The 27653-nt window shown below is 41.2% G+C and overlaps 1 protein-coding gene and 1 pseudogene across 2 annotated transcripts in view; one reads left to right on the top strand and one right to left on the bottom strand.

Moving 5' to 3' along the window:
* Positions 1 to 213: 213 nt before the first annotated feature.
* Positions 214 to 555, top strand: LOC118570886 (annotated as a pseudogene).
* Positions 556 to 5883: 5328 nt separating this feature from the next.
* Washc3 (WASH complex subunit 3) overlaps positions 5884 to 27653 on the bottom strand; it is a 41707-nt gene continuing 19937 nt past the window's right edge. For both annotated transcript variants that reach the window (XM_036170113.1, XM_036170114.1), the window contains exons 6-7: positions 12024 to 12088; positions 5884 to 6178 (exon numbers count right to left, since the gene is read on the bottom strand). In XM_036170113.1, the coding sequence (XP_036026006.1) occupies positions 6094 to 6178; positions 12024 to 12088 (150 nt within the window). In that variant the 3' untranslated portion in view covers positions 5884 to 6093. The remainder of the gene's footprint in view (positions 6179 to 12023; positions 12089 to 27653) is intronic.

Genomic DNA, 27653 nt, shown 5'->3' with positions numbered 1-27653 from the left:
CTCATAAGGAAACTTTTCTCTCATCCCTCCCTTGCCATTGTAATCAAGAGCATGGTAGCTCCAGCCTGTAGGTGAGAACAGGCAAGTTGAAGGGTGCTAGTTCTTTTATGCACTCATTGAACTGTAGGAGCTCTGGATTTAACATACAAAGCTCATCACATGAGAAAGAGAAATCTCTTCTTTATTGAAAAATGTCCTGGCACCAGGTCCAAGATGGTGGCCAGCAGGAGGCTGACGCAGGACAACCCTCCATATGATGAAATCAACTTCCTGGAAGAGTGTCCATTCAAACCACCCAAGAGCCCATTTAAAACAAAGATCTACCACCCTAACGTTGACAAGAAGGGTCAACTAATTCTGTTTGTCAGAATTAGTGCTATTCAAGACCAAGACTGACCAAGCCGTTCATTCCCTCATAGCACCGGTGAATGACCCCCAGCCTGAGAACCCACTCTGGAAGACCTAGCTGAAGACTACTCTAAGGACCATACAAAATTCTCTAAGAATGTAAAAGAGTTTATGAAGAAATATTGGGAAAAGCGATCTGTGGACTAAAGTCTGCCATGAGGGATTCTAGCAAGTTTGAGCAGAGCCCCGAGCAGTACACTCAGCTACCCCATAAAGCAAGACAAGCCTCTGTAGAAAACTGCCACGTGCCACCACCTGGTGTCTTCTTGTGGAAGTTACTAACTTTCTACAGTTTTCTTAATCAAAAGTGATCTAGGTAACTAAGAAATAAAAATAAAAACAAATGAACATAATCAAGATTAAAAAACAAACACCAAACAAAAACATAGGCCATTTATGCTGTGGTCTCTTACATGGCTTCTTATATTGTACTTTAATTTGGGAATAATATTAACTATTTTCACTTTGAAAAGTTTTTCCACACCAAAAAGTGACTTATTTTCTTTGGTTTTGCTTTTTCTCTTAGTGCTGGGATTACAAGTGTTGCTCTACTCTGGCTTTCCAAGGGGCAAATGTGTTAATACGGGATGAAGACCAGCTGAGGTGTGATGGAGGAAGTCTGATGCCGTGTGTCCTACCCAGCACAGGCATCAACTTTAGACTGAACTCAGTTATCCGTCAACAAGATCAGAATAAGGCAATTTTAGAAGCTGGCCTGGAAAACACAGCCAATGTGCCAAACTAGACATCCCTAGAACTTTCTGGTCTTTGGAACATAATTATAGAATTAGAGCAGGGCCAGGTGTGATCATTGTGGCAGAGATAACATATGAAGCATTTCCTTTAAGGACAGTTCAGATAACTGGTTTAGACATGGGCACATAATTGCCTGGAGGTCTACCCAAGAAGAGGCCAGTTTGCTCATGTGGATTCACTCTTGGTGGCTTCCCTAAACATTTTAGAAAATGATATGGAAATGTACTGACAATGGCATGATGGTATTAAAGAAGAGTTCATGTTTCAGAAGAGAGAATGAGAATAGGTAATATTCATGGTATATGAAAGTTCATTGACGAATTGGAGGAAATGAGGCATCATTAATTCAATAACTGTTGAATATCTTCGATGCACAAAGCTCTATTCTAAGTGTTGTTTAATTGAAAAGTACAAGGTTGCAATTAAATTGAAAGTCTAATTAAAGCTGAAGAACTGAGAGCTGGAGGGATGGCTCAGTGGTTAAGTGTGCTTGCAGCTCTTGCAGAGATCAGGGCTTCCATCCTCAGCAACAATGTGGCAACGCATATCTGTCTTTAACTCCAGTTCCATGAGACCCAATGCTTACCGCCATGATGGAGTAACAGGAGCAAAATTCATCTTCTTTTTTTAAGCTAAAAAAATCTCTTGGACGGTGAGTTTTGGACATTGCAAAGCAGGCAGCACAGGACAGAGATTCCCCCACAAAACCACTGAGGATCGGTGATGTTTCCAGGACAGTGCACAGGGAAGGGGAAGTGAGGACGGCTTGGCAATCTCCCTGAATTGAGCAGAGTTCCGAGTGTAAAGACACCAAAGCGGTAGACGTCAGGGCACAGAATACCAGAGAGGGGAACTGGAACAAGAGACCAACCAAGAGTGTCCTGGGGTCCTTAGCTAAATTGTAGTCAGCTTGTGGTTGTGAGCAAACTATCAAAGCTGAAAAGAGACCATGGAAGGAGCCGTTGGAGTATCCCCGGTGCACAAGGGGCCGGAATACCGCATGTTCCCATGGGCCAGAGAAAGCCTTCCTCACACGTGAGCAGAGCCCTCAAGAGAAGGGACTAGACATGCCAGATAACCCCTAACCTAAAAGATGGTTTCAACCACAAAACTTTTCAGTTTCAAAACCAAATAATTAGGCTCAAGTAACTCAACAGTCATTCCAGTACCAGGCCCCAACAAATTAAAATCATGTGGATGTACGTAACACCCCCCAACCTGATGGTGTGTCTGTGGGGAATTTTCGTAATTGCTAATTGGCATGAGAGGTCTCGGCCTACTGTGGAGAGACGCCAGTCCTGGGTGGACGGGCCTGGGCTGTGTAAGAAAGGTAGGTGAGCAAGCCGGGGGGAGAGGGGGCAGAAAGCTGTGTTCTGTGGCTTTGCTTCAGTTCCTGCCTTGTTTCCCCTCATTGATGGACTGATAATTCAAAGTGGAAGCTAATTCAACCTCTTCCTCCCCAAATTGTTTTGGCCAGTGCTTCATCACAGCAAGCGAGATGCAACCTAGGAAATTCAGTTCCACACTCAGGAGTGGTGCGGCTGAATCACACGGTTCCTCTGCGTTTGCGGACCCCATGATGACTTCCCTAGGGCTGAACCAGTTTTACTCCCGCCGATAGAGGGGCGGGTCCATCTGCTGCCACGTCTGCGCTGCTGTGGTCCCCAGTTGGTAGCACTGTTTGCGGAGGTTACCCTGGAGGAAGTACATCGCTGGGAGCTGGTTGTGAGTGTTTCTAGTGTGGTCCCAAGTCTAGCTCACTTCTCTCTGCGCTCCTTTGCAGTTGAGTTCTGTTTCCTGCTCCTGCTCCTGGGCCTGCCTGTCACGGGGAACCGTAAACCCAAATAAATGCTTTCATTCATAAGTTACCTTTGATCATGGCATTCTGCCACAGCAACAGAAAATTAAGCGATACACTTGCTAACAGGGTTTCTCAAGTATGTGTGTGCTGGGGCGGAAAGGAGGGCTGTGGTATGGAAGGAAAACAAATTTAAGGCCATGCTGATTAGGTACAAGTTACTGAATTCAGCAGAGCAAAGGAGAACAGGTTCAGATGAAATAGTAGCTGCAACCCAGAATTTTACTTTGGAGTACTTGGGACTTCCAGGTGAAGTTAACAAGGATTAAAGGATATCAGCACAGCTGCAGCTTGGGGGAGGGGCCTGTGCTTGAGCTGCAGCTTGGGGGAGGAGTCTGTGCTTGAGCTGGGGCTTGGGGGAGGGGCCTGTGCTTGAGCTGCAGCTTGGGGGAGGGGTCTGCTTGAGATGGAGCTTGGGGGAGGGGTCTGCTTGAGCTGCAGCTTGGGGGAGGGGTCTGTGCTTGAGCTGGAGCTTGGGGGAGGGGTCTGCTTGAGCTGGGGCTTGGGGGAGGGAGTCTAGACTTGAGATAGAGATTTGGAAGAATCAGCTCATAGCAGGTTAAACCATGGACCTGAATGAGATAATCAAGAACATGTATTTATAGTGTTTCAACTTATGGTAATTTTTATTGATCTTCCAATTTTCCTTGGAAATCTATTCAAGTTGATTATTTTGTCTTTTTGACCCCCACCCAGCTTGTGTCTAATATTAATAGCTCCCTTGCCTTCTCAAATATTGTGTTCTCTCTCCTTCTCTACACACACACACACACACACACACACACACACACACACAGACACACCCCTTAGGCTTAAAGCTGTCTATGCTTTCCCGAGGTTCAGGAGAGGTGCTGGGATACTCCTGGTTGACTGAACTGATCTTTGTATTCTACAATCCTGCTAAACTTGTCTGTGGGTTTCAGTAGGGTTGTCCGTTTGTTGTTTTATTTCAATGGACTCCTAAATGAATGATAACGTCAGCTGTAAGGAAAGGCCGTCTTGCTTCTTCCCTCTGTACATATTTTATATCTTCTCTTGCCTTACTGTGGCAGCCAGAATCTTCAAAACAAAAGCTGAGTCAAAATATTCCTGGGCCTCCTGAGACTTGCATTTCACTATTTGGCTCTTTTGTGCTTGGTACTAGGATGCTAGGCAAGCCCTCTGTCCAGGACAAAGCTCCCAGCTCAGTTTGTTAAAATGATAAAGTATTGGCTGATTTTCAAGTGTAACTTGTTCTTGTATTTGTGGGATACATGCTACTTGAATGTATTATTAACCAATAGATTTTATTTTAATACAATTTAAAATTTATAGACTCTTAAGTAGATAGTATACATAGACTCACCCCACATCCCCACTTCCCCGATTTTTAAGGTCTTGCTTTAGTGGTACATTTGTTAAGTTAATATACAAATATTAATGTAGTATTTTAAACTCATCTACAGATTATATTGAGTTCCACTATGCCGGGCAGCTCGATAGATTCTGACAAATATACACTAATAGCTTCAGCATTTCAGTTTCAGACATCATAGCTTTAGTTTCTTCAGAATGCCCCGTAGCGGCGTATTTGCTCTCCTGAAATGGCTGGTGGGAAAAGTGGCTGACTTTTTGGGCCTTAGGCTCGGCAATAGTACAGGGACTACAGCTGTCTCACTAACCTTCTTGGGTAGTCGGAAGAGCATGGCTTGATACCCTCTTCGAAGTCTTGGAGAGCAGATGAGCCGGCACTCAGGCAGCTCTGGGCAGCCCAGCACACACGGTGTGAGATTTGTTTTTCTGCCCTGTAATCACACCCTCATTTCTACTTCTGGTTCCATCACACCTGTTCTGAGCTCGCATTTACCCACAGCAACAATTATCCAGGCATTTTATTCTGGTTACAGTTTCAGGATCATTTTTAAAACTTGGGAAGCTTGTTTTCCCAGAAGTGTGAGGGCAGCAACTGTCCTTACAAGCCACCCTCTTCCTGGTGGGTTGCAGAGGCAGCCTCAGGACCTCAGGCCTACCTGGTGGATGCTGTGGGAGGCTCTCTTGGCTGCCCTGCGGCTCTCGGGGCATTCAAACCAAACTGGCAGCCGCTGCTACTTCTTCACACTGGTTTTCTCCCTCGTGCTCTCCCTGTTCTCTCAATTACACTTCCTGGGATAATTTCACAAATGACCTACATAGACCCAGGACCTTTTCTCGGCTCTCCTCTCAGGGGACCTAAACTAAGAACACTATGAATCAAATGCTTTATATATCTTCCCACCTAAGCATTTTACAAGTTTTTCTAGGCTGTGTTTATGTAGTTATTTATGAAGTACTTGCAGGTGATGTGAGAACATTTGTCTTTCTTTCTTTCTTTTTTTCTGTAGCTAGGCAAGCGAGCTACCACTGAGCTAAATCCTCAACCCCGTGAGAACATTTTAATTTTAGGAATGTAATCTTTTGTCAAGGCAATAAAGGAGCTGATGACAGTGAGGACTGCTTTCTCTGAACCACACTGTGATCAGCTGCAATATTTCTGTTGGGAACAGATACAATAAAATATCTGACTTTGATAATATATAAACTATTGGCCAAGGCATAAAAAGATATAGGTGCTATTAAATGCCATCACTGGATTCCAGAATAGGCGTGTATAAGCTTTAACAATGACAGAAAGTCCTAGTCTAGTACTGCTTTCTGGCAGAAGTTCCCTCAAAAAGCTTATGAAACACATGTACACAGTAATTTTCAAACTAACACACCCACTCAATTGAATAATTAGTCATACTCTCTTTTTACATAAAGTCGACTTTTGATCAGTAAACTCAAACTAACTCCGTTTAGAAGGCTCATCGAATCCATCTTAGAATTTATAGCACCTTTAGCAATTTAGGTTTTTCTATTTTTTAATTTCAGAGCATCTTATTTGGTTAAGGAAGCGTATTGGAAGGTTATAAATGCTTTATTTTTATTCTTTAGCAAAAGAACGATGGGGTGGGTATGAGGCCATCCATTTGATGGCTTTGTCACGAAGAGCTGGAGTTTCGGCTCTTCCCCAGAATGTAAACACACCTATGTAATTCTCCTCACAATCCAACTCAGTCACTGAAAGAAGAGTCACTATCTGAACTGTCTTCTGTGGCCTTTTCACTTGCACCATTAGGCACGGGAGCATCTGGCTTCCTGGAAAAAAAAAGGAGAAAGTTAAAGGTTTTTCCAACTGAAAGCAAGCACTTACAACTGAGAATTAGGTTCATCTTGGAGTGCTGCTGCTAAGAAATCCGCCAGGCCTGTGTCCTTTACCAGGAACTGCACCCCAGTGCGCTGCCTCTGACTTCCACTGCTTGGGGATGGAGTGCTGTTTCCGCTGAGGCCACACGTTCTTGCCAGCCCTGACACCCTGTGCTCCCTCAGCACGCTGCATCTCGTTACCATGGAGACAACCATAGACAGAGATGTGATGTGTATAGGCTGGCACAGCCAGTGCTAAGTCCCTGCTTCCTCAAGGGTACACTGAGGTACAGATGGAAAGTAAGGAATGGAAAGAAAAACAAAAGCCCTGGAAACTCAGAAGCAGGAAGGGTTCAAGAACGGCTAAGAAGCAAGGCGACGTGGAAAGTCTGTGGGGAGGAGTGCATGGTCAAAGAAGGTTCTTAATGTCTATGGGACGTTTTCACTCACAAGTTTTTTGTTCCCTCTAGAGAATGGATATAAGAAGAATGAGTTGATTTAAAAAATACTGTCTCACAGACAGCACAACTGTGATTAAAACCGATTGTTTAAACCCCGACTTTGCATGAGTGGGTTACACTAAACAAACATAAAAACTTAACAGGACTATTGAAAGTCATTGTGAGTGGCTGGACAGATGGCTCAGTTGGTAAAGCATCTGTCTTGCAAGTGTGAGGACCTGAGTTTGGATCCCCCAAACCACGTAAAAAGCCAGAACTGGTGACACATGCTGGGAGTCCCAGAGGTGGTGAAGTAGGAAGTGGAGATGGTGAGTTCTAAAGATCTGCCTGTTCAGGACATCACATAAATGAGATCAGAGGATGCCCATCCATTGTGCCTGGGTTCTTTCAACTAGCATGATATATTCAAAGTTCATCCATGTTGCAGCATTTCAGCATGTCATTGTTTTTCCTGGTGAATATTATTCTATTTTATAAATATACCACATCTGCTTATCCATCATCAAATGAAAGACATCAAGGTTGTTTTACTGCTTTGTTACTACAAACAATGTCACTGTGAATATGTGTGTACAAATTTTTCAATGAATAGGTATTTTTGAGGCATATGGCAACTGTGTACCTTTAGAAATTTCATCACATATATTTCTTGTACATGGCACTATGTTACACAGGACATCTCACACAGGTATAACTAACTGTCCTCGCTCTGTAGACCAGGCTGGCCTAGAACTCACAGACATCCATCTGCTTCTTCCTCCCGAGTGCTTGGATTAAGCCCCTGCCTGGCAACATATTTATCTTGTTAAGAAAGAAAGAGATTCATATTTAATTAAGTGATAGGTATAGGCCTGAGTGTGTGTGTGTGTGTGTGTGTGTATGCACGCGCACAGGTGCAGGCTGAAGGACGGTATCAAACCTCCTTGAGCTGGAATTGGAGGCAGTTGTCTATAGTTCTTTGCATACTGTAGATACTGGTCTTCAGTGAAATGTGTAGCTAGCAAAGGTCTTCTCACCCTCTGTAGACTATCTATTCACTGGTTAACGGTCTCCTTGCCTATAGACCTTCCCTGCTTTATCAGGTCCCATTTCTGTTGTTGGCATTATTTCCTAAGGGACACTATCTTAGTCAGAAAGCCCCTGCCTATGCCTGAAAGTGATGTCCCCACATTTTCCTCTAAATATTTCGGAACTCTGGGTCTTACATTAAGTAAGGCCTTTGATCCATTTAGGGTTTATACATCAATCTATCAGTATGCTTGTTGGCTCCCTGATGCCCAACCACATGGTGGAGCAAAAATCGCCTTTAAACTGATTAAAAATAGATCTCAATTCCAAAATAGAGGTGGGTTTTCTTTGGTCTGGTTTTTCACTCATTCAATATTTTTAATTGCAGTTCTCAACTACTTACTAGCGGCTGTCGGCTAGAATACATAGGGCATTTGTGTTGGGACATGGGCCCAGGACTCACAAGTAATAAGCACACACTCCACCACTGAGATACACTGTCATCCCTACTCTGTCTGATTTTTTAACTTTTATTAATCCGAAAATTAAATATGTAAGTGGCGATTTTTAATCATTTCTATTCCTCCCTCTTCCCTTCAACTCCTTCTGTACCTACCAACTCCCTCTCAAATTTATGACCTCTTCTATAATTTATATATACAATGCATATGCATACATATACTAACTATATATAGTGAATGTGTACATGTATATACACGAGTATATATGTCATATATACATACATACACCCATACACACATATATCCATCCTACTTAATCCACTTAGTGTTGTTCATATGTGTATGTTTTAGACTGACTACTTGGGATTGATTGGATAACCCAATTTCCCCTCTCACAGCAGCCATTGATTGCCTGTTCATCTAGGGGTGCAGCCTTGAGGTTCGTAGTCGTCAGTGTTCTCTCTGTTCAGAACCCTGGAGCTTGTTCTCCCTCAAGAGTGCCTGTTGCTAAAATGCAGAGCTCTGACAGACCACTAATTTACAACAATATGTCTTTGCTACAGAATTGGAAGTGGAGATGTTCAGTTTGGACAAACAGAGTATAATTTTTAAAAAATCATATTCTGTATATGAAATAATGTCTGCTGAAAACATGATGGTATACAGACAACTAGGATTGTAAAGAAGCTGTGACCCCAAAGCTTGGGAAATCCATGGTTTAGAGCATTCACAAGTCACAACTAACATTTATTAACCACTCACTGCTCGTCCAGACTCTCCTGAACACCTATGTCATTACTGCAGAGCCGAGCCATTGCATTTCCCATTTTACAGATCACTCCATCGTTCTAGAGACAGAAGGGCAGTGTGGCCTTTCATCTCAACTGCCTCATGCAGACTGTCTCTAGTCTAAGTGGCCTGAGCCACCCTTCATCACCATGAACGTGCTCCTGAGCTGCACAGGGCCAAGGCCAATCTGTCATCCCAGAGGCACAAAGGTAGTCATTACTAGGTAATACTGATATTAGTTCTGAGAAACATAATGGTAAGAAAATCTAGGCACTGATTGAAAGAATTCTAAAAGCAAGATTTACTATTCTGTATTTCTGGATACAACACTAAAGCAGTTTGATCTCTGAATAAAGATTAATTAAAAGTTATGACAGTGACATTCCCAAGTCTTTTTATGTCAGCAGCACTAAGACTAATTTTGACAAGCTGAAGATTAAAAAAAAATAATTAAAACAATTAGAAGTATCAAACAAATATTTGTTCGGTACTTATCAAATATTTTCATCAGTTTTGTAGACATCTTAAAATCAAGGACAGGCATAATTTTCCAGTAAAACTGCCAGGCTTTCTCATATAAACTTTTCCTTTCAAACAGCTTGCTTTTGGTCTCCAGCTTTTGATGGACCACACCAGTCCAACAGCCTGCTTACTAACAGATGTTTCCTTCCCCTCAGCTTCAGTGCTACTCTCTGTCCAGACCAGACAGATCTAGGTTAGCTCTTCCAACAGTTATATGAATCTGTCTTACTACCTGAAGACAATAAAGCCAGAAAAGTTATGTTTATACTTTTAAGGAAAAGAGAATCAGGATACTCTTTACTCAAAGTTCTTGGACGAGGTTTATTTTGTACCTAAGATTCTAAATAAAACTGTTTCCCCCTGGATGGTACATTTCCTCCCTGGACATCACGTCAAATTTCTTTCCCCGAGTGGCGTTCCCTAACTTGTGTAACCCTGATTCCACAGCCCCAGAATTCCCCTGTGAACAAGGTGGCTGTTACACTTATATTAAGCTAATGGAGATGGAAATGGTTGTCGAGGTGACTGCTTAGGTGAGTCAGTCCACTCCAACCAGTGCTCCTGGTGGCCAGTGGCATGGTATGAGGTAATGGGTCAGAAGGCAGCCTCTAGGCTGGGGTTGAGAAGCAGCTTTTCTGTAAGGCCGTGCTGTTACTGGAATCCTACCCTACAACTTGGCATCCACCTCACAACTGACTGTTTCTCAACATTTACAGACAATGACACACACTCACATTTGCTAAGGGTGATATAAGAACACACTGGGTGTGTGTGGGTTTTGCCCCTGGATCACTACTTACAGATCTATTAAAGTGACAATACCTAATACTCTTGAAGAATGAGGAGTTACCTGGACCAATAAAATAGGGGAAGGGGTTCCAAGGAGAGTTAAGACAGCATATAAAAATGTCAAAAGGGAAGAGAAAGATGATATAGTCAGAGAAACATAGGTCATTTGCAATGTTCACATAAAATGAACATGTATAGAATTAGTAAGAGCTTGAGAAACCACCCAGGACATAATGGGAAAAGCATTTACATGCAATAGTTAGACACTATATGTTAAAGGCAAGAATGAAGTTATGAGCAAATACACTTGGCTTTATTGGGTGGCTTGAAAGAGAACATAAAAACAAATCAGGTGCTGAGAAACGATGAGGGTCAGAGAGCAGCAATAGGAAGGTAAGCACGCGGTGAAAGGTGAGCGGTATTAAAACTGAGAGATCATAATGATTGACATAGTAGGGTTGGGAAGAGGGGAGACGCCAAGGTGACCTTCAAGCTGCTGGCGTGAACAGTGTGAATGAAAGGGCCGTGAGTTAGCTTCATCTAGGAAGGAGATGAATGCAACCATCAGCAGCCGAAGACTGGATGTGCAGCCTGTGGAGATGCTTCCAGGACACTGGCTTTCCTGTCTCCCCAGAGGGAAATATCATCATTTTAAAGGTCATTTTTGATCTTTGTTATTATTTATGGCCTATTGTATATTTCCAGAAGCAGAAAGAATCCTAATCGATGGTAAATCTACTTATAATTATACAACTCAAGCACCAAAATAGATTAAACCCAAATGTTCAGTTCTTATTAAAATACATGCCACAATCCATCCACTTTTAAAACGTCAGAAACAATTTCCAGAACACATATTAAACATTCCAGATATGCTGTGCTCAATTCAGCAAGCCAGGCTATTGTAGTCAACTCTTTTGCTGCTTGGAAACACACCAAATGAACATAAATGTTGGAAAATCCACTGTTGGCAGCTTCAAAGGCATTCTTGAAATTCACATTTTTTAAGATAAAATATGAGAAGATGACTTTTATGGTATTTCATTTCCAAAATGCACACCTTCTCCTGAAGTGCTGAAGCCAAGAAAAATTCCAAAGCACACTGCTAGCACAGTTTGAATGCCCGGGTGACACAGGGGTGAACTCTAACTAGACAGGCTCTTTACAAGAATCTGGAGACTTGCAAAGCAGAAGGCTTGTGAGGAGCCCATTAAGATATATAATTTATTGAGATGAACCACACGGTCAGGCTGGCTTGGATGGAATGAAGTATTATTTCTTAGCATTTCCAAAAAATATTTTATAATACACATTCAAACTGGCATCTATTTCATAATAACCATTAATGTGCACCTAGGATACTGTCTATCAGAGTTATTTCTCAGCCTTTCTTAATCTAGGTCACCATAGAACACATTTCTTATGTATTATGACCTTAAGTAAAGGAGAGGTGGATAATATTTTGTCATAGCACCCTCAAAGGAGAAATCAGTATGGGAAAAAAAACAACAAAACCCCCAAATGCCCATCTACCAAATTCTGACCAGTTTTGTCACTGAATTTCATCTCTTGAAGTGTGCAAGGGCTAGTTTTAGTAGCCTAGGGCATTTCCTTTTCTTTTTTTTAACATAGCAAGGGCAAAATTTATGATAATCTCAACTACAAACACTGTATAGGAAACAGTACAGAGAGCTTGAAATGTTTTTGTTGTTACAACTGACATATTTAGTACCTTGTCAATATGATTTTATTAGAAATATGACTTACTCAAGAAGCTCTGGGTCCAGCCCTTCTGATATCATTTTGTTTCTGATTGCCATCACTGGAACACCCTAAGCAAAAGTCAAAAGATAATAATTCAGTTATTAGAAAGCCTTCTTCATTATTTCCAGGAACCACCTAAAAGAATACACTGGGGTACATCATCACTTAAAGCAGGTCTTCCTTTGCTTCTACTGCTGTATGTGCCGAGCATCTGAATGACCTCAGGGCACACTGCACACTGACCTGATGGAATCAGCACTATCTAATCCACATAAACGCAGACCAAGTCACTTGAACTATCTTATTGCTACTTCTGCTGTGCTGGATGAGGAGATTACATTCTCATCCAAAGAAAGAAAGTATCGATAGCCCAGATGACTAGAAGTTTTGCTAAACTGATAGAATGAATAGTTAACTATGTTTTTCAAATGAAAACCAAAGTCTCAGAGCTTTTCAAAACATAACACATGCCAGTGTAAATGTTCATGTAATAAGCAAACATCCAGATTTCATTCAGACACCTTAGGAATGCAGAATTCAAGGAATATATTGTACATCTTCTCAACACCACTATAAACATGAAGCAAGGACAATACAGATGATAAACTGAAAAATACCGAGAATATATGAATATCTGCAGTCAGAGTAAGAATATCAAAGCATAAGAGAAGGACACATCAGAAATGAATACAAATTTATTTGAAAATGAACTCATTTGATGAATAAACAAACTCCATAGCTTCATATCACTGAATGTGGATGTCTCAAAACCTTTGGCAGCAGTAAATGGTTCCTGGAAGTAGTACACCCCACAATTAATTCAAACTAAAGTGCATGATGAACTGAGGTGCTTGTCAGTACTTGCCTATGTTGTAGCATGTGGCACTACTGAAGCCTTGGTTCTTGACACACAGCATGTGTGCTTTGCCCTGTGCATACCATCAAGCCACATGCCATTAGGAATGCTACCTGAAACACCTCCGCCTGGCTTCAATACTATTGTATGTTATGAGCTGCAGTGCCTTTTCCTGCTTATAGAAACAATGGTTTAATTATGAAGACAAACTTTAGTTATAATTTCTCACTGTTGTGTCTCAGCATATAAGTGTCAAGAAAGTATAATTTGGGTTGTAGCATGTTCAAATGTTTGAAGTTAAAAATTGCTGTTTGAGTTCCATTAAAAACAAAACAAAACAAAAAAAAACAGTTTGGGTTGGAGATGGTTCAATGGTTAAGAGTGCCTGCAGCTCTTCCAGAGGCCCAGAGCTTGGTTCCCAGCATCTCTGTCAGGCAGCTCACAACTTGTTGGGAACACAAAGGTCTGTGTGCTCATGGATAAGCACCAGGGAAACCAGGAATGTTAAACACACAGGGCTGTCTCTTCAACAGAAGTAATGTATAACCTGTCTTTTTGCCCAGAAGTCAGGGAATGGATGTGGCTAATAGCCTCGGTGATCTTTGTGCAATCTGTATGGCCAGGGGCTCTCCCAGGCTCCCCAAAGCAGGATGGACTGCAAATATCAATAGTCTAGGTGACCTCTGTGCCATCTGTATGGCCAGGGCCCTGTTTAGCTCCCACAATTAGGACCAGAGGTAGCTAATAGTCTAGATGACTTCTACATATATGTATGACTGAGGCCATACCAGATTCTCCCTAAGCCCTTAAGGTATCTCTAGTACCCATCTTCATAGGAACAGTGACATGTACTTTGAGAAGAGTGTTGGTGTAATTATACCTCCTTTTGCACAGGGGATTGTGTTACACCTCGAAACTGTTTTGCACAATTGTACTGTATTTAGATATGCCTAAAACAAACTACCTGGTATCAGATTCTAGAAGTCTGAATCAGTACCAACTACTGAGTTGTGTTGATCAGGATTTCCTTTTTGCCTCATGAGGATGGTTGCTCTGTTGGCCATGGTGTTTGCAGAGACCCCCACAATAACAGTTTGGAACTTTAGCTCCAGGGGACCAGACACCCTCCACCCTCTTCTGGCCTCTGTAGGTACACACACACATACTCACGCACACACACCAATTAAAAAAATGATCATGGAATTTTGGCTTGATTAAAACAGAATTAGCAATAATTTCTGAAATAGCTTTAAAATTTTTTGCTATTTTTTAAAACTATGTGTTTATATGAAGTGGTGTTCTCATCACTGATTAGAAAATAAAATATGAGGCTGGAGGGATGGCTCAGTGGTTAAGAGCACTGACTGCTCTTCCAGAGGTCCTGAGTTCAATTCCCAGCAACCACATGGTGGCTCACAACCATCTGTAATGAGATCTGATGCCCTCTTCTGGCAGCAGGCATACATGTAGGCAGGACACTGTATACACAATAAATATATAAATCTTTAAAAAAAGAAAAGAAAATACATATTTTCTCTGAAAAAAAAATCCTACAGTATCAACATTCAACCAAATTTTAATTGTTTATGTAAATAAATGAGAACATCCATCTCTTTAGTGTGCAAATTTATTTTAACCTTTAAAAGGTAGAAAACCATATACATGCTCATGAGTTGTTTTTAAACAATTTTTCATTATCTATTATCAATAAGGGTTTGATTATGTACCTGCTTTACATAAATAAATATGCCTGAGGTTGTATTAAAATGTCAGGAGAAAGAGGTTCAACAAATGGAAAAGTTGAACTGTGACCTGCTTCACTGTCCCTAGATACTAGACGGGTAAGTATCAATAATTCCAACCTAGAATTCTTTCCAGAGCTGTTCCCCCAGAGTAACTAATCCCATAAGGAGAGGTACTGTGTTCTGAGTAGTGAATTATGACAGGTCTGGAAGATAAAACTCTGGGCCTTTGACCACTCACAAAGTTAAAGGAAAGACTACTGAAATACTGATACAAACCTAAACAAAAAGCCCATCCTGGACAGACAGACTAACATATGGAGTAGAGTGACCAAGAGGTTAAGACAAGCCCTACTCTTGAAGTATATTTTCTTTTTAAAAAATACGTATTTATTATGTATACAGTGTTCTGCTTGCACATATGCTTGCACGCTAGAAGAGGGCGCCAGATCTCATTACAGATGGTTGTGAGTCATCATGTGGTTGCTGGGAATTGATCTCAGGACCTCTGGAAGAACAGCCAGTGCTCTTAACCTCTGAGCCATCTCTCCAGCCCTTAAAGTATATTTTCTAAAACCAAGGCATGAGTAAAATGGATTTACAACCCAAATCTATTGCTTAACTTTCTACCAAGGGATTAGTGTAAGTGTCCACCCTTCTCAGAAGCTTCATTTTGCAGTGAATGGTGGTTAATAGAACCACATCTGGCCAAAGGACAGAGGATGAGTGCCCATGGAGTGCTCAGCTCCCAACAGGACATTTATGTCACACCTGCTGTCACGAGAAGGCAGAGAGATTGCAAGAGGCTGGGGGCAGCTTCAAACAGTGTTTTCTGGATGTAACAACCACTACACAGATGAGCTCTCAGCTCCCTGACTTCCTGCATAAAAGCCATATAAGATCGAATCAGTCCAAAGGCCAGCACAGATGCTGGTGTGTGTGTTTGTGGGGGGCGGTGGGGGGGGGTGCTTAGCAAGTGAACCGCTCTTGGCAGTTGCTGGCTGCATGGGAAGGACAGTCAGTTTTCTTCAGGGATGTGGCCCCTGGTAGGCTGCCATGCTCCAGTGCCTGGCCCTCCACCACGTACACACCGGCAACACTAACTGGTGTCAGTGCATTAAGCACATTACGGAGGCCATGAGTGGGAGCTGGGACATGTGGGGGTGGTGATGGGATCTAGTTAACTATTTAGGATAACAGAACGTAAGAAGTTCAAAACATTTCATTTTCCAAAAGCATTGACTCTAAGTCATGAAGGATAAAAGGGAAAAGAACAGAGTTCATGCCATATTTCCTAAAAGCAACAACAAGAAGAACCAGACAGCCTCTCACCTTCTATTAAGTATGATTTGATGTCAGAAGGTCTTTCTACAAGCACAACTATGTGATTTATTTATCATATGTTAGCATAAGCCACAGGACATCACTGGAAAGGTTACAAAAATAAATTACAAAACCCAGAAAGCAGAAGGGAAGAAAAATGAGGTTTAAAAACAAAACAAAACAAAAAGCAAAAAACTCCAACACCAGCATCTCGTCTCCTAAACTAGAGCACAGAAAGTGTAGATGAGGCAAAGCGGGAGGAGGTGGCTGGAAACAAAAGTGAGAACCAGGGATGCTGGGAGAATCAGATCAACTCCCCTTCTAATAGATTCATGGAACTGATTATCGTCAAAGAATAACAGATATCTGAGCCTGGAGCTCCATATTTTAACCTGACTTTTCTGGAACCAGTTACAGAAGGAGAACACAGAACTATCCCAAGTCCAGTGAGCTTTCTGTCACTTTTGTATATTGATACAGATAAAGGAAAATACACCCATTTTTCAACTGTCCGCCCTGCAGAGGCTTCTAGTCACACCCTGATGTAAATCTCATCAAGTCTGATGAAAAACAAAACCACCAACTGGGCCTTGCTCCGACAGGACCTGCTGGTGTGCGTGCGGTAACGTAGCTGGGAATGTCTTGTTTGCTAGTCTCAGGAGGACGTTAAGTAACAAGAGTGGTTTACTAGCCATCAAAAAGAAGTGTCCAATTTCTAGTCACGGAGAGACAAAACTCCTGGTGGTCTGAGGAGGACACAGGAGACCTTGAAGTGAAGTCTACGGAACTGTGGGGTTTGCTTTGGCAAGCGGGGAGGGCAGCCTGTCCAACAGAAGTAATGAAAGGGAGAGGAGGTAGCCATGGGTCTGCATTTGCGTCACTGGAGAAAGTGTGTAAGGAAGCCATGCTAATGAAATTAGAATGGCTGCGCTAATGGTTAAATGCTAGTTTCTTATATCACAAGAACTGTTGGGAGGTCTCCAGGCCTGGCAATATTTACACAATAATCTGCTGTTGTGTTAATGGGAACCAAGCTACTAAATCTCTCTATAAACCATGCTGAAATTTTCCTAAAGGTTTAGATTTGAAGAAAAAAAAAAAAAAGCTATGCTTCTTAAAAAAAAACAAAACAAAACCAAATCCTTATATTTTAGGCCTTTTTCCTATCACTTTATGAATTTGAATCCAATAACTTAGTTGTAAGAAGTGGAAAATATGAAGTTCTTCCCTTACATAAAGCAAGCATAATACAAGTCTACTGAGTTGACAGGAAGGCAGACTTGTTTTTCGGAGAGAGCGGTGGGGAACGACACCTGTAACCCAAGCTCTCCAGGCTCAGGCAGAAGGCCCCAAGTCTGGGGCCAGTCTGGGTTACACAGCAAGGCTCTGTCTCAAAACCACTTTTCATTTGCAAAGAAAGAGCTGTGCAGAAACTGTGGAATGTTCTGGGCTGGAAAAGAAGCCACTATATGCTAATAAGCTTCTATGGCGTGGTGAAATGGACTCAACCATATCTTTGGCTTCTGATGTTTCAAAAGTGCTATTTTTATTCTTTATTTAGGTTTGTTCAGGTGTTTATTTTGAGACAAGATTTCATGTAGCCCAGGCTTGCCTTCTAATAAGTTATGTAGCTTGGGGCTAGCCTTGAATTCCTGATCTTCTGCCTTCACCTTCCAAGTTGTGATGTTATAGGTATGCAACTCCACGGTTAAATGCCATTTTAAAAATTTATTTATTTTTATTTTATGTGCATTGGTGTTTTGCGATGGATGTCAGGTCTCCTGGAACTGGAGTTACAGATAGTTGTGAGCTGTCATGTGGTTGCTGGGAATTGAACCAGGGTCCTCTGGATGAGTAGTCAGTGCTCTTAATAGCTGAGCCATCTTTCCAGCCCAAGAATGCCATTTTAAAAACACACTGCATTTTGTAAAGTGGTACGGTCTTACTTTAAGGATAACATTTTCATTAGATATATTACATATATACTCAATAAAAAATATGTAATTTGCTGACCAAATCATAAAACAAAACACAATAATTTTTTTTTCTCCTGGAAGCTTCCAGTAAAGGAATATGAAATGTCTTTAAATAAATATCTTCAAGACTTTAACACAAATATAGCTATCTAAAGAAGGAAGCTTTACAAGTCTCTATAAGACAAGTTACAAAGACTTGTACAGATCTAGAAAATGCTGTGCTCCCATATTAATGTGGAGATTGTTCCTTCTAAGTGTTTCTATCTTGAATGTGTATGTGCGTCACAAATCTTGCCCAGTACCAAACAGCCATTTCTAAGAAAAGGAGTAGTGACTGAGTTCTTTTACAAGGGTTGTTTCAAGAGTGAGCGTCCTGGTCAGAAGTGCCTTCTCATTGACTGCGTATCAGCCATCTTCACAGACGCAGGGACAGCTCACAGGAGGAAATGGGTAAAGGCACACTAGCCATTCTCAGGGCCCAGGAAGTTGGTAAGGAAATCCCTGTGACTTTATTCATAGAATAAATACATTTTAGCAGTTCTGTCTCCATGTTTTAGGGATAAGAAATTAAACTTCACCTGGATGCATATGAAGTTTAAAACCTTTAAGAAAATCATTTCCAAAGGTTAGGAATTATTATGAGATAATTTAAAACATGGCTACACCAGTTTCCCCATGTTATTAACACCATCCTGTGTCCCATAAAATACACTTGTAATATAATAAATTTGTGCTAATGGCCAGGAGTACATAAAATATTTTCTTTGTATCTATAACTACTCAAGTATTCTTGATTTAAGAGTAACTTGGAACTTCGGGAGACTCAATTTCTTCCCTTTACCAATTTCTTCCCTTTACTATCATGTGTAAGTGGTATATAGAATTTATTCATTCATTCATTCATTCATTCATTCATTCATTTATTTTGAGGCAAGTAGCCTTGGATGGCCTGGAGCTCACTGTGTAGACCAGGAGACCAAATTCTTCCCTTTACCATCATGCATAAGTGGTATATAGAATTTATTTATTTATTTATTTATTTCTATTTATTCATTCATTCATTCATTTATTTATTTTGAGGCAAGTAGCCTTGGATGGTCTGGAGCTTACTGTATCGACCAGGCTGGTCTTGAAATCACAAAGATCCACCTGCCTCTCCCTCATGAGTATTGGGATTAAAGGCGTGCACCACTATACCTGACTTGGCATGTAGAATTTTAATGCTTGCTTTGCTAGGCTCATCAATGGTGGAATCATCACCTCATTCCAATCAGACAACTTCTTACTGTAAGTGTAATCACTTCCATTTTAAGTTTTATTACACTTTAACTTTCTAAATTTGCAAATAACTTTAAATGTTTATTTAAATTATGCATATGTGTGTGCCTATGTCTATATGAAGGTATGTGCAAGTACCCTCAGAATCCAGAACAGGGTGCCAGATCCTGGAGTTAAGAGTTATGGGTGGTTGTGAGCAGTGCAATGTGGGTGCTGAAACAGAACCCAGGTCTTCTGCAAGTGTAAATATTCTTTATACTATTGAGCCTTCACTCCAGCCCCCCCAAATTTATTATAAAATCATCAGAATTTGCTAATCAAATTACAAGCCTATGAATTCAGACGTTAAAAACATGAATATATTATTCAAGTGAATTTAAAGTCATTTCTCCAAATATAGCAATAAAAGCAATAGAAAAGATTCTGGTGATTTAATACTTTAATATTTACTTCTGAGTTAACATTCTAGTTACGGTGAAGTGTTTAGGCAGCCGCATTATGATTCTTACATTCTTTGACCTTACTAATCCATATACACACAAAGAAAGATGGCCAGAGTTAAGCACCCATGGAGGCTACAAGACCAGAGTAAAGAGCCTTGAATCTGGTCATATCATCATGTCATCAGCCTTGATCTAATTAAAGGTCTTTGTGAACCTAGGTCAGGAAATGAAAGTTGTTGCTGTGTCCTAGAGACTTTTCAGGTCTGGATCTGCTGACAGGCATCCTCTCCCTCCTGAGGAAGCCTGCTTCCTATAACAGCTCACAGGTTTTCTGTTCTTTATGGTTTGTCTCATAAATTAACCCAAATGCTTGATAAATAAATTAATAGGAAATGTGTGAACTATGTATTTCAAAAAGCAATAAGCAAAAGGAAGTAACTGCTTAAATTCCAGTGGCTATTTTCCCCCTTACCCATTTGGAAAACTTTCAGGGGTGGCCCCTACTTCTAGCAGAGGTGGAAAGTACGGAAGAGAGACCAGCATGGATGAATGACAGCTGGGAACTAACGTACAGGGGTTTGGAGTGAAGGAAGGCCCCCAGCATGCACAACGATCCTTCCAGTCAGTGCCTGTGCCTGAGAGTGGCCAGAGAAGCCCAGGAGAAGATGCTGTGCCTTCCCTACAACCTTTGGGGAGCTAAGAGAGGTTGTGTGAATGAAGGGATGAAGCCAACAGAGCGTGCTTACTGTGTCTCCTCTGTCTCCAGGATGGAGGAGGGCAGGTGCTGTGCTCCATTGGTTTAATACACTGAAACCAATTTTATGGGCCTTCAGCAAAGTTGGATGAAATGGATACTTGACTTTAAGAAGTTATTTCAGATACTGCATCTTATGTATTATCTAAATTATTTTAATTATAATGCCATTCATACAAAAATCTGATGACTTCAAGAAAAGTACATTCTTATCACATTTACTTTTATGCAGGTGCTGGGGACTGAACTCAAGTTGTTAGGCTTGGTGGCAAGTATTTTATTAACCTGCTGAGCCATCCTGCTGGCTCTCAACGACATTTGAATATTATTTTGCATTTTCTATTTTCTTATTTTCTACTTACCCCTTTTAAATTACTTAAATTTTTAATTTTATTTTTATTTGTGTGTGTATGTGGCATGTATGCACGCTCTTGGGTGTTTGTGGTGTGCTTGTTGGTGCCTGCAGTGGTCAAAAGATGGTACCAGCTCCTCTGGAGCCAAAGGGCCAGGCAGCTGTAAGCCCCTACTATGGGTGCTGGGAACCAAACCACAAGAGGAGCAAGAACTATTAACTGTTGAGCCACCCCTCTACCCTAAAACTTGTGTTTAAGTGAAATCAAGTTTAAAGTATCTAATACCACATTAAAAACAATTAACTCAAGTGCACAGTAGCCAAGGGTCTATCAGCAACTCTAGGGGAGACTGGCCTCCATGCAAGTACATCAGTTTCTTCATATGTGGCTGTTCTTCATATGTGACTGAGAATTTTTGACCTTCCAAAGGTTGACAGTTCAAAATATATTTTCCAAGCACATTAAGCACCATGCATAAAAGCAGTACTGCAAACAACTAGTTTCTGGAAACAAATGAACACGTTGATAAAAGTGTTACAGTGAAAAATCTGTAACACCAGCATGGAAACACGCTGGAGTACAGGAGTTCAGCAATGATGAAATCAGTGAAGGGGAACAGCTGAGGAGTCAAGGGGGCATAGATGACAGCACCAACAGATACTGACACCCACAGAAGACAGCAGCAGCTGCCTGCTGCGTGGCAACTATTTCCTGCTGTCTGTCTTTACCACACCTCAGGGAAACATGGATGCTCAAATCTGAGTTAGACTTACTGTCTATTGCTAACACCCATATTTATAAAAACAGAAAATTTTCTTTAAAAAAAAAAAGGATAAACAAAGCTGGTCCAGGTATCACAGGCTTGTAATTCTAGCTACCTGGGAGGCTGAGGCAGGAAGACAACAGGTTTAAGAACTTTCTGGACTACAGAGTGAATGCAGGGCCAGTCTGGAAACTTAGTGAGGACTTGTCACAAAAAAACAAAACAAAACAACAACAAAACAAAACCCGGGCGGTGGTGGCACACGCCTTTAACCCCAGCACCAGGGAGGCAGAGGCAGGTGGATCTCTTAGTTCGAGGCCAGCCTGGTCTACAGAGTGAGTTCCAGAACAGCCAGGGCTACACAGAGAAAGCCTGTTTTGAAAAACCAAACCAAATCCAAAGTTCAAGAGAAACTAATAGATACAGCTCGGTGGCAGAACTCCTGCCTAGCATTTGGGAGGTCCCGCATTTAGTCCCCAGCACAGAATGAACAAAGTCAATAAGAAAACCCCCACCACACAAAAAGGCAAATACATAATTTAAAGGCAAATTTCTTTTTGTTTCAGAGACAGGGACTCACTATATAACGCAGCTGACCTGTATTTCATGTGCAGCCCAAGTGGTCCTTAAATCAGTGGTCTTCCTGCCCCAGCCTCTCAAGTCCTGGGAGTCCAGGATCTGCCACAATGTCAGGCAGGAATATTTCTTAACTTTATATACACCATGACTTGCTCTGAGCTTCCCAACTTCCAAGGCAACAGGAAGTTGAGTTTTAAAATGCAGAGGTTTAAAAGAAAAGCAAAAATGATTGAAAACCCAGTCTTTATAGACTTTATAATTGGCATGAAAATATTTTATAAGTAGCATTCTTGGAGTTCAGTTCACTGACACTAGGAGAAAATTAGTAATTTTTATATTAATCAAAAACATGACTAAGTTTTCTTTCTAGATTCTCTGCTATCAAGTCACAGGCAACATTTTGACTGTTAGGTTCTCTGTTTAAGGGAAGTTCTTGTACTTCTATGAGGTAGGACACAGAGAGAGGGCCTATCAGAGGCCGCCCAAGTCCCGTTTATCCAGCTCCTACTTCCTCCTCATGGGTCCACTGCACTACACAGACCTGCCACACTGACATGGTGATCATTTTGTTGTCAGCAAACAGGAAGCTTGCCAAATCACTGGGTATGTAGTTTTCCTTCAACAAGCATCATGAGGCTTTGCCCTTCATCCTGAAAATCTTCCTCCGTTAGAATAAACAGCCTTGACATTTACTATTAAATATATATAATATATATAATATATATATATATATATATATATATATATATATATATATATATATATATATAATAAAACCTCAGGTATTACAAAAAAGAAACACATACACACTTAGAAGTAACATATACTTGTTAAACTAAATGGGACCAGTGTTCAAAGCTGGCATCACCACAAATCACAACTCTGTCCTTTGGTCTCACTGTTGATTAGTGATAAGCACCTATCCTGGAGCTTCCTAGACATGGGAAGCAACATTGTACTCATATAAAAAGGGTCTGGGTATCAACTTCTTTTAAGGTAACTCCACCTTGCTTGCTCTCTAAAGGGAGCTCTACATCATGCTTGACTGCTTCCCCAGGTGTATCACCTCTTGATGAACATCTTTAATAATCATTTGGAGACTCTGTGCCCTTAGGTAATGGAGTCCCATTTCCCTAGGCCAACGTTCACTGCTGGCAATGGATACATCAGAACCACCAGAACCAGAGATTGTTCAATTCACATTTTAAGCAAGCCAAAGAAAATAGAGCTTTGAACAGTCTAAGTGTCTGAAGAGACTGTCTTGGCAAATATGGTTTCAAAAGTATAACTCATTAGCCTCCTTCGTGTGGAAGCAGGATTTCCCAATGCACAATTCATTACTGGCACAAGATTCACCAAGCTCTGCCAGGAAAAGGGGGGGAGAATTGTTGGAAAAGTGATCTATGTACACTATTCCAGTTAAGTTATAAAAGCAATATGTAACTTAGCAAAGGCTGGTGCCACACTATTATGGTAACAAGCACTAAATCAGAATCAATTATCTGCCACATTTGGAACAAAATAGTATTACTCACTGAAAAATCTTGTATAAAACTTACTTTAAAAGGGAAAGAAAAAAAAAATCAGAAAATGCCTGCAGGTGTTCCAGGAACCTTTACTAATGGCACGGTCCAAATCTGAGGATTAATGAACAGATCATAAATCGAGAGGAAGTTCAGGTCTCAGCTTACATGGGGAAACAGACTTGACCGTGGTCACATGCAGCTTAAGACAAAGCGAAGGAGCTCTGCATTTCTGAGGCAAACACGCTTCTAGGCACTCACACAGTCTCTCAAAACAACCGCTTTCTGCATTGTCTTCCACACATGTAACTGAAGAAGGTGCAGAAGCCAAAATGAAAGGTATTGCTTCCTGGTCTTGCAGCAGGGACTTGTGAAACAAAGGCCATGTTAGCTTCTGTTCAGAGACATTTATATTAAGTAATTGAAGTTATGAGGCTGTAAGATGGACTTACAGGAATGGGACAAGTGAGACAGGACCACTGGAAAAGCCATACACTCCTGAAGACAGCGAGGGCTTAGGAAGAGACTATTGTCATGGTACCTTAGGAAGCCCCAAAAGATGACAGTGCATCTCAGAGGGAGCTTGAAAAGAAAAGGGATGTTTTTGTAATCTATAGGACTTTCCCAGAGGGAGGTGATCACTACATAAGTAGTCTGCAAACCCAAGCTTTTTATACTAGAGGAAACACTGAGGAGGCCTGAAAAGGACTCTGTCTTATTGAGAGGATGAAATGTTTCCGAACAATTCGGGGAGAAAGCAAGAGGAATAGATCAGTGAGAGTATATCCAGTAACAAGATGCTGCTGAGTGAGAATATCACACTGCGGATAAAGATAAGCTCGGCATAGGTGGAGTTTATGAGCAAGAACATAATGGTCCTGAAGAAGAACGGAATGTCAGTACTGTGCAGACGAGGTGAGGCATTGTGGCACCACTGATTCCCTTTTGAGAGTATAAATTATACTGCTGATATAAATCATGTGGTTTCTTTTGTCAGAGACAGATTTGCTTTGTTTTAGGCCAGGCTTCCTTTGTTTTTGTCAATACAAATACCTCCCTAATAGCTAAAATGTGGGCTTCTGTGACTTCACTTCACGGCTTACAGTACTGTGTACAGTGGATGGCACATTACTCAAGACCATATCTACATACAGCTTCATAGATTATAGTACTACATGTAGCGATGGCACATTACTCAAGATCATGTCTACATACAGCTTCCGTGGTTTACAGTCATGCATAGTGGATGGCACATTACTCAAGACCGTATCTATATACAGCTTCAGTCAGTGGTCTACAGTCATGTAAAGTGGATGGCACATTACTCAAGACCATGTCTATATACAAGTTAAACTCCTCAGGACAAGTTTCTCTGCGTTAACAGTTCTAGGGAAGCAAGGAAAACATTAGTGACCCTCTGAAGCTGAGAAAAATGTGGCACTTTAATAAAAATCTGAATTTACAGGCAAGGTAAAGTGCTTTTCACAATGAAGGAATGCACTAGAATTAGCTAGATTAGGCTGCTTTGGAGGGTAGCAGTGAAGTATGTTTATCGTCTTGTCTATATCCCATTAAACTCTGCTTATTTTCACACTCAAGGAATTGAGCCAATTTAGGAGAGTATACAGCTGGTTAGAGAAAGGCTAAGAGAAAACAGGAAGGCATTTCACCACCCTGGGTTACTAGGCTAATCATGTAAGGAACTCTTCTCCTGTCACTGATAAACTCAATGAGTAGATGACATGGGTCTCTAATGGCTCTACTGTCAAGACATTTTCTGGAGCAGACTGTAATGTCATCATGTTTGTCCAATTCCAATTTTGACAGCTACTCACAACATATTTAAGAAACACCAGAAAGTGTTTACATATAGATTAATAACAAGATTCCAAAGATTAGTGTTAACATTGAGTGACACATCTTGCCTTGTCCTATAAAACATTTAAAACCAACAACTTGAAGAAACAGGAGCTAATTATGCATTTCTACCCTGCTTGAAGCTGGAGCAGAGAGCAGACGGGCAGCACCACACTGTGGCTGCGAAGACTATCTGAGCACCCTTATACTGCTGTTCTAGTTGGGCTTGCTATCACTATGATGAAGACCATGACACAAAGCAACTTGGGGAGGAAAGGGTTAGCTTACAACTCTCAGGTCACACCCAATCACTTCCGGAAGCCAGGGCAGGAACTCAAGGCAGGAGTTAAACCAGAACCCATGGCGAATGCTACTTATCAGCTGGCTCCCCATGGCTTGCTAAGCCTGCTCTTTTATAATATGCAGGCCCACTTGCCCAGGGGTGGTACCACCCACAGTGGGTTGGGCCCTTCCACGCCAATCATTAATCAAGAAAATGCCTGCCAGACTTGCTTCCGGCCAATCTGATGGATGCATTTTCTCAATTAAGATTCCTTTCCCCAAATGACGCTAGCTTGTGCCACATTGACAAAAAAATTAGCCAGCACAAGTGCTGGAGATACAAAGATTCCTCCAGGCTGTTTCTTCTTATACAGTTCCCCCTTTGACTGGTGATATTCTATATATGTATGTATTGTTCATAGAGAAGGGTATGAAATAATAAATTCCAAAATGAATATAGAAAAAACGGCTGGCTAGGTTAAGGAAGGGAGCTACTGTTTTAGCTTTATGAACTGGTACATTCAGAATCTGGGATATGAGACGAGCAGAATTTGAAAAGTAGTAATTAGGAGAAGCAGAATCTAGGTTCCGAGCTGGAAAAGCACTGTGCCGCGTATGTGAGGAAGGATTTGTGGTTTGGTTTGAATGAAGAATGGAATTCAGACAAGGGGTAGTAGGAAATACAAGTTGGGTAATAAGAGTCTGGGATACAGGTTGGCACAATGAACTAAAAACAATAAAATTAAATTTAACTTGGATGAACTTCCAGTTTTGGGATGGCAGGGTGAAGATATTGTTTCTCCCTTTTCCCTTGAAAACCACCTCCAAACAATTAGAAAACAACCTCTAACTTCAATGACTAAGAGGCATGTAAGAACCACAATGCTTGGAAATTAAAAGCAGAGAGAAGAATGATTGATGAAGTAGTATGACAGATGAAGGCCAAGTCCATGTGTCCCAAGAGGGAGATCCCACAAAGGAGCCACTTCCAGAGCCTAGAACACAGAAATACCTGTACCAAAGGCTCAGGAAAGCCAGGAGCTTACCACAGGGATGCTGCTCTTATCTGAAAAGTCTGAGAAGGTTGGTTTCAAACTGGCCCACTGCTACGTTCAGGCCAAAAAAAGATGGTCTAGAGTTAAGTCAAGCACTTTTCTTTCTTCCTTAACAAAACATCTATTTGTAAAAAATATTTTAAGTAAAAATTTATAATGGCATTAACAAAACGATTTTAAAATACTTTTAAATTAGAGATCATTTTAAAAACATATATGGTCTGGCTCTGACTTCCACATCTAGAGATTCCAATTCTGTGGGTGGTGCCATGAACCTGTATTTTATAGATTTCTCATTCTGAGACTGTCATTTAAAGAAGGGTGACTAAGTCCTCACTTAGAAGGTACTATTTTAAGTGAAGATTTGAAGGAAAGAGTGAGTAAGCCATGCAGCTATTGGGGGAAAGTATTTCAGGCAGAGAATGGCTGATGTGAAAGACCCCAAGGAGGAGACTGACCACACACTTACCTAGGAACATCACAGAGACCAGGTGAGCTAGGGCAGAATGGTAACAGGGCAGATAACTTAGAGAAGATCTGCTTATAGGCCTCCTAAGCTCTAGCTTTTGTATCCAGTGAGATGGTAGGTTGTATGGTCAGAAAAAATGATAAAGGATCATACACACACACACACACACACACACATACATACACACACACACACACACAGAGAGAGAGAGAGAGAGAGAGAGAGAGAGAGAGAGAGAGAGAGAGAGAGAACTTATTTCAAGTAATTAATAACAAAAATCAAAACTCCAAGTAGTTTCTGGGGGTGTTAGCTGGCTCTGGCTCGCTAATGCAATCTCTTAAGTGTTTGGTACACATCTGTGACATGAGTGGACAGAGCCA

The sequence above is a fragment of the Onychomys torridus genome, chromosome 20, assembly GCF_903995425.1.
Source record: "Onychomys torridus chromosome 20, mOncTor1.1, whole genome shotgun sequence".
NCBI lineage: Eukaryota > Metazoa > Chordata > Mammalia > Rodentia > Cricetidae > Onychomys > Onychomys torridus.
This window is presented reverse-complemented; position numbering and strand designations above follow the sequence as displayed.